A 14,305-nucleotide genomic window follows, 5' to 3' on the forward strand; every position below is an offset into this window, starting at 1 on the left:
ATGGAGACCCAAAGCGAGGTGAAAATTTTCACATTGAGGCATCTAACTAACTAAAATTGTCAACTTTTACTGACTGCAGTAAGTGGGCATGCTTATATTAGACACTAAAAGGCAGGCACCTTCACAGTTCTATTTCGTAGTATTCTCTTAGTGCACGTGTGTTTCGGGATACTCGCGTCCAAATTAGCAATTCGGTTTGGTTTAGTTTGGTTTATGGGGTTTAACGTCCCAAAGCGACTAAGGCTATGAGAGACGCCGTAGTGGAGGGCTCCGGAAATCTCGACCACCTGGGGTCAATCGCCGTAATTTCGCAAGCATGGTGGTGGCGATCCCCACAAAGGTCCTGCCGACATGACCTGGTGTTTCGTGTTCAAACGGCGCACAGTGACCGGTTAAGCTTGTATGTGTTTCCTTTTAACTTTTAACGAAATGAAAGAAACCCACGAGGCAACAGGTGCGTCACACTAGCAAGGAGTTTCGCCTAGACTACCACCGCCTTGCACGCGAAATACGCCAAATCACTGTTAACAAAGAGGGCTAGTATATAAGAATACGCGTGCTCTAGAAGAACTCTACCAAATTGAGTAGTCTAGAACTGCCATTGCTTCTATGTTTCTGGTATAAACACTTGCGCTAGCCACAGTGGCTGAAAGCTTCGTTAATATATTTTAGTTAATTTAGGCGCCCTACGGTGACGGTTGTCATCTCACTTAGTGTTTGCCTGGCTGCGTAACTTATGTGCAGAAGTGCATTTCAGGTGCCACTCAGTGGCTGATTCCATGAAGTCTGTTAAGCCTAATATTGATCGCATTGTATGCAGACAGGAACCATAGCCTGAAAAGTCGAGGTGTTCTGCTACTCCACATGTGTGCTGAGCAGAAATAACATTTTCCTTTCCTTTCATTTTAGTAAAGACGGCTCTCAATTATTTTTCTTTGAAATAATTTGTACGAATTCACGCGTATGAAGCGACGTGAAAGTTGTGTGTCCAATGAAAAAGTATCACATTTCCGTGCCGCACCTAAAGCTAAAATCACTGGAAAGGCTTATCAGCCCGCTTTTCGCTGTTGTCAGTATTAACCGGCTGCTCTACGTCTTCGCCGATTATGCATAATGTGAGCAGTGGGAAGCCATAGGTATGGAGAAATTGACAGCTTGAGTCCGATGTCAGTAACAAACGCGTAATTTTCTTCGCTTACTACTTTGTTGCTACGAACGGATTACGCCTGTTCGAGAGCCTGCGAGATGTTGGCGAATGCGGCCGCCGAGAGAGCGAGGCTGCAATCTTCATGGCTCATCCTGTGCTCTGTGCTTGCAATACACTCGTGGTGAGGCGAGCAGACAGATTGTAAACTTGGTCATCTGTGCCCACATTCAAAACGAACAGTAGCGTGTGTACGTATAAAACTTCTTAATAGCGTCTTCGGCTCTCTAGGTAAGATAAGACTCGCCCTCATGTGTAGCTCAAACCTGGGAACAAGACCAACTACCACACCACGTGCGCCTCAAAAACCAAAGGCACTGTATGCCACCGGAAGAGTGCGGTTGAGTCGATCAAGAACTCGAAGCGCGTATGCGTTCAGTTCACCGTGTCGAGGTAAAAATTGGACGATGTTTAAGGTGCTTTAAGAGTGCAATGCGAGAGCACTGACACGTCACATATTCGCTTCCAGTTGCTCTTTGCGTATAGGCTGCGTTTAATAATTTACACTAATTAAGTGTTTGTTTAAAGTAATGCCATAGTCCTTCAATGGTAATGCTGAATGATTAGCCGTAGGAGGCGGCCGCGCAAGGCCTCCAATTATCGCAGCGAACGAAGGTTCTCTGTGATGTCAAGGTAGTGCGCCAGGCTCGCGACGCATAGCACAGCGGTTCTGTTGCCCGTTCTAGAATTTTGTAGCGAGAACTACATTAGCCACGAACATGCGATTTCGCTGTGGCGGTGCTCCGAGGAGGCGCAGAGACCGACCTTGAGGCGTTGCTTTGCAATCGCCGTAGCTGGCGGACGCCGCTCGCCGCGCCATCTGGCATGACGTCACACCGCGTGCCTCACCGCGTGCCTCGCCGCCGGGCCGCCGCCGCCGTTTGGTATGACGTCACACCGCTTGCCTCGTCGTTGCGCTCGACTTCACTACTTATACCCTGGCATAGCCGAGCTAAGCCACTGACATTTTTTTATTTTCAGAGATATTGCTGCACTGACGTCACTACTACGTCACGACCCTCTCGACCAATGGGCTTTTTGTGACACCGACGGACAACGCCACCGACTTTTCTGGAGAACGGGACCTCCAATGCTATCGCATAAAAATTGCCGAAAGTGATGTCGATCTCGATGAAGGAGGAAGTCAGCTGTAGTGTTCTATGTGGATGCTGACACTCTTATTCCAGGCCTTACGCAGCAGCTTGAGAGCTTTTCTTGTTCAGAAGGAACCAAACTGCGAAAACTCAATGTAAAAAGGATACGGCGATTACGTACCCGCTGGTACGAAGCGCGAAGGCAAAGCACCTTCTCTTCGTACTGCCTCATCGTCGACGTCCGCTTGAAATCGACCGGGCGTGTCCTCTCATCGACTGCGATACCTTTGACGTCGTAACCATGCATGATTTCGTGCCCCGCGACCTGGAAGAAAAGTTGACGCGGAGGAGTTCACGTTGCGGAAGTAAATAAAAAAAATGGGAACAGCGGTATCTTGTTCCTTAAAGATGTCCTCATTCATTTCGGGTAATAAAAGCACAAAAACTTCTAAAGGTATACAACTTGGGAAGACTTAGGGCTCAGAAAAAAAAGCACCTTTTCAGATCAATAGACTTCCAGGAAAACTAGATATTATCATTACTGGAAAGGAGTAACATAAACAGTAGGGATGTGTATATACAGAATATAAACCGGATATATAAAGTAATAGTATTTTGACATGTGCTTAGGTATAGTCCCTAGGCTATGAGCAGAGATGAAATGAACTTTTATCGAATAGTCTTCGGAGAGATAAATAAATAATAACACGTGAAGCTTAAGTAATCTCTCACATTATATTTTCTTTTTCAACAGTCGACGAACTCTAAAAGGGCATACTTATCAACTTGTCTACAAATTCACTACAGTGTGGAAAGTGTAGAGATGTGAACGTGTAGGCAGCCTACATCTTCAGTGTCTAATAAATGTCTCTAAGGATAGGTATTGTATTAACATAGTATTAGTAGTATAATGTTTCATGACGTTTGCTTTTTGATTAAAACTATTGATTTGTTGTTTTAAAACAACATCTTTAAGAAACTAACAAGTTTAATGGCCCCCGAGGTTTGCAAGTAAGAAAAAAATTAGGAGACGAACCATGTTAGAAAAGCTCGTAGCGCTAAAGATACGGAGATGTAGAAAGTGTTCAAACACGATAGGACCAACGCTCGTCAGTGACGCAAGCCTTAATCAGCTGCGCTCAGGAGCGTAGCCGGTTGTTTACAGCTCGTGTGCGGCGGACGAGGGGATGGCGAACTACTACTCCTTGTGAACCGTCAGTACGTTTATGTAGCTGCACCCATCAAGGAGAACCCGCCCCATATAGGCGCCCAGCGACCCCCACAGACAAGAGGACAGCAGTCGGCTACGACGTGGTCCTGCTAAACAAGGTTTGCTATAGCGGCTCACTGTCCGCTTCAATATCCGAATTCGTCGTTGCTTCTCAATGTCACCCATTCTACGCATTGCCAACGCCTTGTATGTGCTCATAATGCCGCGCTTCGAACCGATGCTAACTACTGTGCCGCCCCCACAGTTTTGCACTCGTTGATAAGTAGAATTTCGTGAACTTTTTCGGAATGCGTAGTTTTCACAAAAGTTCACAACGCAACGACCCGCTTTAGCATGCGACAAGACGTATTAGTGCCGCTGATATGTAGCGCAACATGTAGAGCCGCATGCAAATAAATGAGGACAATGCGACCGCTTACCCTTTGGTACATTGTATGCTTGGTAGCGCCTAATTGCATTGGTAGGCGAAAAAAAAGGACGGTCAGCGCTAAATAACCGTATCGTGGGCTCGAAGCACCACGCGTTCTGTGCAATGATCACTCTGTACATAACGCCGATATCGAAAATTATTACTTTCTACAAGACAATGACTAGACTAAAGACGCTTGGGAAAACGCGCCGGATATATACAGCGCTGTACCTCTCAAATAAAGCGATTGCAGTGATAGGCAGTAATAAGCATATTTTCTCACCAAACCGCGCTAGCGTGGCATCAACGTCTGTGAGACAATGACGACATCGTGATTGCTGCAAACTTTTTTGATAACATGAAAATTGAAAATGAGAATAGAAAGCGAGTTACTTAAGCGAACTATAATGAAAATGCTTTCCCGGTCATGGTGCCGGCCTAGCTAGAAACGAGAAAAATTGGTTTGGTTTGTTTTATGGGGTTTAACGTCCCGAAGCAACTAAGGCTATGAGAGACGCCGTAGTGGAGGGCTCCGGAAATTTAGACCACATGGGGTTCTTTAACGTGCACTGACATCGCACAGTACACGGGCCTCCAGCTGGACAAAGTCCAACTTGTAAAGACCACTCAGAACGTACTTACACGCCATGCAATCTCTTGGATCGGAGTGCATGGAGCCACGAGCTCAATATTAACGAGAAAAATTGTCTCCAGAGCATTTCGTGAGGATTTGAACAACGAACTTGGAAGATATTGTTGCTGGACATGCACTGAATTTGATGTCCTCTTGCACCGGCAGCGCAGTTTGCTTATATCATGACACAACGGCCGAGAAAAACGAATTCGGGATAAAAAAAATCAATATCCTCTATCTGTACGAAGTAAATAATGCCGCCCTACTAATATTCTTTCGTACTACCACACCCCATTTCTTTCCCTCTCCCTGCCCTTTTATTCCCGCCAGCCGCAGCTTAGGTGCTTCAGGTTTCCATGACAGATGCCGCGGCTAGCACTTTCCATTTTTATTTTTTATTTTTTTTTTGATTACCAATTAATAGCCACTAACAACAATAAAAAACAGCCTATAAATCTACGGCAAAAGGCCGGCGCAGCTGGCGCCCATCCTGAGAGGACTTAATAAACCCTCCACCACACTCTGAACACGAAGTGAGCAATACAGGAGTAAAATAGAGAAGCTTCTCCTGTAGTGTACTCCCTTTAAGAGGCAGGGCATGCTGCCAGTGCCTTGGGGTTGATTTTCAAGCGTAAATATACGGAATACTGAAGGTGGTCAACGGAAACAAATGCCCTCTGCAAAACACGCGAAGTTCAACGATTTAATGAAGTTTCAGTTTCTTCTATTTGCTGTCCTCAAAACCTCCAGTGCCACGTTTAGAAGCCTCCTTCCATTGCGAACACCATCATGTTACTCTGCTTTTCAATGGCATTGATTTATTGATCGAAAACTTCATTTAAACAATGGCAGTTACTGGAACCCTGGGTGGTCAGCCTACTCCGGCAGCCCACCGGCCAGCGCCGCAGCGTTGGCCCTGCAAACCAGTCCTCGTTGCTAGCGGGGGCCCTCGCTGTGCAGAATGGCCTCCCACTGCTCCATATTGGGATTGGGAGGTCTGCCTATGGCAGGATTGAATTGGCATGCCCACACCATGTGCAAAGCTGTCGCTGTTTCTTCACAGTGTGCGCACTGTGGTTTGTAGAGTGAGGGGTACCATTGGTGGTGTTTAATTGGAGTTACGAGAGTGTCTGTAGTCGGCGACGGGTTTGTTCTTCTGCATTGTCTAGTTTTGTGAGGTGTGTGAGGGGTATGTATGTCTGGCCTGTCTGTAGGCCACATTCGTATGATGCTAAGAGCAAGCCTTCCGTACACTTAGTGATCGAAATCTGTTCCAGGACTAGGGCAGAGTACCCTACACTCTAAACAGGAAGAAGTAAAAATGATCTAAGGTGTCCTCTAGCGTACTCCCTTTCCTAAAAGGGGGTGCCCTAGAGGACAGCTTAATCTCTTTTTACTCCCATCTAGGCATATCCGTGTTTACAGTGTACCCCTAAACGTAGATGCTCTAGAAGACAGCTTTGCTGCATTTTAATAACAATATAAACTAATTTGTGTTTACAGTGGAGCAACGCGGTAGTCCTTTTACACGCCACTTAGAGCTTAAATTCGTAATCTTCTGTTAAGATTCATGTAGATAGTTACGTTAATGGGACGGCCGCATACAATAGTGAAACATACCTGTCCCAGACCAGCGTAGTTGATTGCAGCGGGTGCGCCGTGGATGAAGATGGGTGGCTGCAAAATGCCGGGGTAGATTTTGATCATGTTCTCGTCGAAATCGTAGAAGGCGTTGAGGGTGGCTGGCCTGAAGTCGGCGTTGACGTGCCCTCTGAAGGTGCGAATCGTCAAGAGGCGAAGCGAGGCCATATACGAAGTGAAGAATTTCTGGCCTACGTCTGGAAATCGTGCTGGGTCCGCACAGAGGAAGAAAACAAAGGGTTGTGGTTTAGAAGACTTGGAACAGGAACATTACCTTGACTATGCATTTTTTATTCGTGAATCAGTGCTGCAACGCTGCTTCTCTTATCGTCAGAATAAAAAAAAAAAAGGCAATTAAGGTGGCTAATCAAAATGGCATAAGAGTTGTCAGGACAACAACTCTAAGATTGAAAAGTAGAGAAAGGCTAATTGTTATTTCGCAACTTATATCAAGGCGGGAGGGGATGGCAGCATAAGTTAGAACAAAGAAATTGGCCATCGAAAAAGTCACAAAACGGACAAAGTCCAACTTGTAAAGACCACTCAGAACGTACTTACAGGCCATGCAATCTCTTGGATCGGAGTGCATGGAGCCACGAGCTCAATATTCAGGCTGAATGGAAATCGCCTGTGGACGCCTGAGCAAACCAAAACGAAAGCTCGAGGAAATACCCGAATATTGGTGAACGGCCAATTCACAAAGCGAGGAAAAAGGTACAACGCAAGTTCTGACAATTAAAATGATGCCTTGTTGAGAGAAGGAAGGCTGGCTGTCTCAACTTGATATGCAAAAACGGAATTTCGAAGGCCTATCGGCAAAAGCAGTTTAATGAGCGTAAAAAGTGAGAGCAACTATAGTGGCCTGGCACGAACGTACACAATGTTAGTACTGAGAATGTACTAACAGACGCATTAATATCAGGATTCTGGCCGTATCCGTAATGTGGTTGTCTCAGTATATTAGTACCGAGCACGAAGCAATTCTGCGGATTGATAATATTTTAATTCATGTTTCATGCTAGTTGGCTTTTCATTGTAAACGAGAGCTCTTTTTAGGCGTTGTGCTTTGAAAGGCCGCCCGGGCTCGAACAAATCACCGAGGTGCAGGACACATCTACGGAAAACAATCCTACCAAGGGGAGACAACAGTCGATGCTTGATTGTTCGATTGGTCAAGCTAGGACCTGATTAGATTTATTCAACTGTTTACCAAACTAGCAGAATGGTGCAATCTTTCAGGTAACCCGTCATTCGGCCACCAAGCCAGGCGTATGTGAATACACGCAGCCAGGGTGTGGAGCAGCCAACCGGCCGACCTGTAATGCTCACCGTAGAAGTCTTCCACCACGGTTTCGTTGGCGTACTCAACCGGGTAGGCAATCAAGAGCGCCATATCCCGGGCCTTGCTCAAAAGCACGGACCGTACAGGTTCCTGGATCCAGGACGTGTTACTGATCTTTTCCGCCAGAGTGTCCACGAGGTTCATCATCAGGCTTCGAGTGGACTCCACCGCATTCGGAGGAACGACTGAAGAACAGTGCATCCATAGGGGAGAAATAAAGACGCCACCTTGCCGTCTTGTTACGAGGTAAAGCACTACGCGATACGAAGTAGACTTACAAAACTTTAACTTGTGTTTACACACAAAAGGAGACAGGGTCAGTGGTACAGGGTTATATTGTATGAACCAAGCAACAATTGTCAGCGAGTTTAGCGCACTGAAAACTTTACTTTTAGAGAGGGCCCAGTTACTAATACAGCAGCATATTTGCAACGATACCGAAAGAGAAAAACAGCGCAAAAAGCAAAGGAAAAGAATGAGACGCTATAAGCTGTAATGATGCATAACTTTATCATATTGAGATATTACTTATCTTTTGTCACCATTTTTATCTCACTCTGTGGTCTGGACGCTGCTCGCGTGCAAGACATGTACGATGGCTCAGCGGTTACGGCGCTCGGCTGCTCACCCGCTAGCCGCGGATTCGATCCCGGCCGCAGCGGTCGAATTTCGATGGAGGCGAAATTCTAGAGGCCCGTGTACTGTGCGATGTCAGTGCGCCTTAAAGAATCTCAGGTGGTTGAAATTTCCGAAGCCCTCCACTACGGCGTCTCTCATAGCCTGAGCCCCTTTGGGAAGTTAAACTGGTTGGTTGGTTTATGGGGTTTAACGTCCCAAAGCGACTAAGGCTATGAGAGACGCCGTAGTGGAGGGCTCCGGAAATTTCGACCACCTGGGGTTCTTTAACGTGCACTGACATCGCACAGTACACGGGCCTCTAGAATTTCTCCGCGAACCAAACCAAACGTTACGATGCCATCACAATAGAGGAATACGCACATGTGTTGAAGTATCGGTGCGAAACGGCCATCGCCATTACTCTTGAGACCCTTTCATAGCAGAACAGGTTGGTGTAGTCCTCGGCCCATTCTCTGGAAGGTATCACGAACCCCTTGCTGTAGGCAAAACGCAGGAGCCGGCGAACAAGGGTCCAGCCCAACAGGATGCGGGCGTCATGGCGTGCCAGGCGACCTCTGTTCATCAGCAGCCCGACGGTGGTTGGCGCACTGTCCCACACCAGCACGGCGTCCGTAGCCTTGAAAACTTTGCTCGTAAAATGCGTGACCATCCATACCCAGTGCGCTAGAAGAGAAGAGCGATTAGAGGGCTTTGTTTCATTACAGAAGTGTCGCCGCCTTGAGTGGTCATCAGGTTACACAGGGCAGCCGCCAATGTTTCTGATCCAGCGAGACTGGGATCATGTTCGGACCCAAGTGAAGGATTCATGGGCGAAAATCTTGAATGTTGTAATATCGCAAGGTACTGCTATGAAAATACTGAAGCTAATAGTTCACTCTTCCGATGCTTTGCAAAATATTTCTTTTAAGGTTTGTTCATCGCTCGCATCGTGTATTTAAGACAGCGGTAGAAAACCAACTTAGAAAATTATTTCAGGTAGCAGAAAAAAATTCAAGCCGACCGTGGGAGATAGGCCGATATATTGACTGCTACAGTGATGTTTTACGACACAACGAAAAATTTGCGCTCATCAAGTATTTCCCGCGGAGATATTAATTTTTGCAAAATTTCTGTATATGTCAGGCACCCACCGAAGACCTTGTGATTGACGTGCAAAATTTTGTTGTGGTAAATTTTATTGCGCTAGCAATAGAGCCCGCGATCGCCGATTTCGCTCAACTTCGTCCGGGAAATCTTGACCTTGAAGAATGGAGTCGAAATGTACAGCTTTCGTCGCAGTGTTGGAGAGGAGGACCGGAGCAAAATCGCCATGTGGAGGAGAAGAGCCTGTAGCCAATGTTACTCTCTCGCCAGGCATGGTTAACCAATCACAGCATGCGCTTCGCAACAGCTGGAGCCAATGAGGAGGCGCGTCACGCCATGGTAGCCAATCAGAGCGCACGCTTCCCACGACTGCAGCCAGGGTAAGGAGGGCGCTCGTGCGCCTTCCAACATAAAGCCCCTTGATAATTTGAAAGTAGCGTCTTTCTGTGAACTATGCCGCCGCGCCGCGCACCCTCGCCGATCCTCCTCTCTCACCTCTCCCATCGGCGTTTTTCTCAACGGTGATTGGCTCCGCTGGCGGTCTCCGGGAAAAGCGCGCGGAAAGTTCGCTCTTTTTGTGTTTTCATTTTTGGTCGACGCCATTTTTTGGCCAGCCGCCGCTGCTACGGCCGAGCTCCCTGGCATTGCGCGCTTGCACTTCGCGTTATTCGCGCTCTTTTAGTGCAGCGCTATGCCGAGTTGCTGCGCATTTTTGTGCAGAAACCGGCGTGAAAAAGTCTGTTTTTTCCGCGATTCCGAGCGGCAAGAAAGACAGCATTAGAAGAAAAAAGCGGCTGCACAACATAGGCCGCAAGAACTTTATCCCGACGAAGACTGCCCACCTCTGCGAGCAATTGTGCATTTCTTCCAAGCGACTGTGTATACTGAAATTGCATGCATGCGCATCATAAAGTCAACAACCCCACTTAATTTACTGATCATTTTGCGTCGTTATGCGTGTTGTCACTTCATGGTTCCGCTCAACGTGCTATAATAGCGGCGGATGATGCATACAATGTGTGTGCATGTGTTAGCAAGTGTGGAAGCAAAAGTGTTAGTATGCGTGCAGCGGTATCCGCGGTGCGGTAAATTTTTCGAACCTCTGGTAATGGTGTAAATCGCAGTAATGCGGCGCATGTCCCGAGCGAGATTTAACCTAGATTTTTTTTTATGAATGCAACTTGTCTAACGATCTACGCTTATTTGTTGTTTTGCTGAACTGTTACGCTTCTACCAGGTGAGATTATCAATGCCACATTCTAGGAAAAGACCTCATATTGCATTCACATAAATAATTCATTTTTTAATAACTTCAGTGCTTTCCATTGTTGCCTGAATGCACTCAAGTATTGTAAATATCCAATGCATGCCATTTTTGTATATTCATTGCTACAGTTTGTGATCATTTGCTTTAGTTGAGCATGGTCGGGTAGCCTTTTGTTGAATACATCATCCCCTCAAAAACTATAGGCCTACATCTGAGCTGTTTCATTTCCCTAAGTATGTTCTTGTTTTCTGTGTTTTCTTTTGAGGACTGCATCCAACGGGTGACAGATGTCCACAGCTGGTTATTCGTGGTTTTTATGTATATTTTTGACGTAAAACTACACGACTCATCTGTAATAAACATTGCATCTGAAAAACTGTGCGTCATATTGTGACTGTATTTATACTCAAGACTTATATTAGTCAGGCACTTGCGTTAGGATAGCCTTGACTGTGGCTGACCAAATTGCTAAGACCCTATAACTGGTTTTGTCTCGGTCGTTGCTATTTCCTAATGTAACATCTCTTTAAGCGGATTTAAAAAGGAATAGAATGTGGGCAGAAAATGCCCAAGTGTGCCAAACTTTGGGGGTGGTCTACCTAAATTTGGAAGCCAACACTGAGTTCTCCATCTATAGTCAAATTAAGTTGGACCCCAATGTTGGTCAAATATGCACGACGTCAAATTTATGGGTTCCAGAGAGACAAATTTTGGGGATAGCCCACCTAATTTTGGAGCTCACTATTGGATTGGTCATATTAAAATTAGGCTTGACACCAATTTTGATGAAATTCGGACATGGTCAAATTTCGGTGGTTGAGAGGGCCAAATTTTGGGGTGCAGACACTTTCCTTGGATGACGGAAAATCGGTGCGCGGATCTTTGGCTCTCGGCTTCGGCTCGACATCACCTTAAGGTCGCCGACAGCGGGAGCTGAAGTCGTTTCATGCTTAATAGAAAAAAGTTCATATTCGTTTTTAAGCCACCGCGAAAATTCTCAACTACAAAAACGATTAAGCCGTTGCATGTGCACTGCGCGGTGCCAAACTCAGACTGAACCTTAATGAAAAATTTTAGGACGGCCATCGAAGCAAATGCCCCAGATTGTTCCCAGCAACCGCCCCACTTCTGAAACTCCACTCGTGAACAACTTCATTAACTGTACTTCCGCGATAATTAGTTCGAAGTGAATCTACATTTAACTAAACGTTGGTATGCTGAAAATATTCAGGAATATTCAAATGTATTGTAAATATTATGCTTCATATACTATGCCGTGTTGAGACAGACAGTACTGAAAAGTCAAAAAGAATGTGAGATGTATGCAGCAAGTGGTTTTGTTCGTGCCGCAAGCGCTCGTAATTGGCACTTTCATTGCGCGTACGAGACGCTAATTTATGTGGCTCGTGGTAGTCACGCGTGTCGCATGTCTTTCTCGTGTTTTTATTCAATAACAGAGCGTGGAAAAATGCGCGAACTTAAGAGCGCGCGCATGTGCCAGCCAACTGCCCGGACGGCGAGCGAGCGATGGCCCAAAAAGCGTGCCGTGTGCAGCGCACGCAGCCGGCGGGAGAGGATATTCGAGGAGGAAAACGCCGGAGTGGAGGAGAGTGTCGCTACTTTCAAATTATCGAGGGGCTTTATTCCAACATGCTCTGCTGACAGTGCAAAAGCATATCAGATCGAAAGCTGTACTCCTTCCGTTCTTCAAAGTCATGTTCAAGGTCAACACTCTCCGCGCTGAAAACACGCTGAGAGTTTGCATTTGCGACGATTTCGAGGCATCGCGTACGGACTGATACACGCGCTAAACACCTTGCCCAAGAAAACTCTGGGCTGGTATTCAGTCAGTCATGGAGTCTAATAACGGAAGTCGTTACGAAAACAGTCTAATTTTTCGATACAATGCGCGCACAATTATTTTTTATCATACCGGTCATATATTCTCTTCATCGTGAAAACCACCGCCTTTGGCTAGAGCGCTGCTCTTTTGGACAGTTTGTTATTCGTTTTCTTGCATCACACTCTGTTCTATTACATCTACCATCTCATAATATAACATGCAAGCAATGTTATAGACAGCTTTGTTTAATTTTTTCTGATGCAATTCAAAAGATGCATCAATAAGAAAAGCTAATTAGTAGGCAGGTTACTTGAAACTCCAGAATATGTTGTTAATTACATTTTACTTTTTTGTCAACTCAAGTATATAACGGCGTTGAATAGAGATCTTTTTTTATGCAGCGCTTCATTGAGAATTATTTCTGTGCCATTCAGGTTGCACACGGTAGTCTGAGGCTTTTGGTATGCATTCAGTAACGTGATCATCCACCAGATAGGACATATAAAGCACAATTAATGCGCTTTGTGTGTTTCAGCAGCACGTCTTAAAAGGAAGAGGTGGATAGTAAATATAGAGATGTAGATTGGCACGTCCAAAAATATTCATACAGTAGCACAATGCGACTGCGCTGGTCTACATTGTGTTGTTGCTTTGGTAGGCAGGGAGGAAATGTTGCCATTCGCAAGAATCCCAATGTTTTTTATGCGAAGCATATTACTAGAGGTACACTACAGCCCTTCGCCGTGGTTACGCGCCGTGCACACCATGTGGTACAGTGACGTCACACCACGTGACATACCACGTGACACATGACGTCACGACAGAGGAAGATGGACGTACACTACAGCCCTTCGCCGTGGTTATGCGCCGTGCACACCACGTGGTACAGTGACGTCACACCACGTGACACATGACGTCACGACAGAGGAAGATGAGGGTCCACCTCGCGCCGTCGCTGTGGTTGCACGCCGTGCAGACCACGTGGTACAGTGACGACACACCACGTGACACATGACGTCCCGACAGATCGCCGTCACGCGCTGGGAGAGGGAGAACGATGCCATCGCACAGACACCGGAATGTCCTCGAGCGGCATTCCCGCGCATTTCGAACGCGCGTTCACACTCGGTGTAGGTGAAACGCTCGCTCCACCGGGCAGGCGGACGCGGCTTCCGTGGCAATCCAGGCGCCCACCCAACGCGCGTCTCGGGGTTAGTCGGCGTTCCGCTGTAGCCATGCCGTTGCCTTCCCCCACGACGAAGGCTTCTAGTGGTTGTATTAAAATGACCAAGTATTCAACCAAGGAAAGCCATGTATTACGAAGCCTAGCCATCAATATGCTTCGCATCTGACCAGGGTTAACCAAGTTAAGCCTCAGCCATTTTTTTAAACCTACAAATCTACAACTCTAAAAAACATTTTGCGTCAACAAAAAGAGGCAATTTTAGATATATAACGATGCCATCAAGTCAGAATTGTTCGACATCATTTCAAGGCCTCGTGTACGAAGGTTTCTAAACTTGAATGTAAATGGAGGTCGTTAAGTTTTCACATTGTTCAGTAGTAGCAAGTCCGGCTTATTACGAGTCAAACTCACCGTTTGAAACGGAGCGCTCTGTGAAGCTGCCAAGCCTCTCCACAGTCGTCCGTATAATCCCACTCTTGTGTTTCCGAAGATTCCTTATGAGCTCATGCACTGCATTGAAGGGAAAAGAGAAAGACCTAGCCTCGGTTGTTCTGAGAACTTTAGGTGACAGTTTGACATACTGTGCAGGGTTCATCACCTAAAAAATTCAGATGATTTCGAGTTTTATCTTCGAAACCAAGGATCGCTTACAATAGTGATAGTTGAACCTGTACGTCTGTTGAGATACGCTGATAAGAACGTACGAGTTTGAACTCTACAGTTCGCAGTGAA

At 46.2% G+C, this 14,305-nt stretch overlaps 1 protein-coding gene across 6 annotated transcripts in view; it reads right to left on the bottom strand.

Moving 5' to 3' along the window:
* Positions 1-14,305, bottom strand: part of LOC149332084 (membrane metallo-endopeptidase-like 1) — a 39,025-nt gene that overhangs the window by 8,802 nt on the left and 15,918 nt on the right. For all 6 annotated transcript variants that reach the window (XR_016285131.1, XM_089557035.1, XM_089557037.1 and 3 more), the window contains 5 exons: positions 13,985-14,083; positions 8,555-8,857; positions 7,543-7,740; positions 6,193-6,422; positions 2,480-2,623 (listed from right to left, as the gene is read on the bottom strand). Coding sequence is in view for 5 of the 6 variants with exons in the window: in XM_089557035.1 (XP_089413161.1) it covers positions 2,480-2,623; positions 6,193-6,422; positions 7,543-7,740; positions 8,555-8,857; positions 13,985-14,083 (974 nt within the window). In the remaining variant the exon portion in view is untranslated. The remainder of the gene's footprint in view (positions 1-2,479; positions 2,624-6,192; positions 6,423-7,542; positions 7,741-8,554; positions 8,858-13,984; positions 14,084-14,305) is intronic.

This window comes from Amblyomma mixtum, chromosome 8 (genome assembly GCF_055824585.1).
Source record: "Amblyomma mixtum isolate Tamu chromosome 8, ASM5582458v1, whole genome shotgun sequence".
NCBI lineage: Eukaryota > Metazoa > Arthropoda > Arachnida > Ixodida > Ixodidae > Amblyomma > Amblyomma mixtum.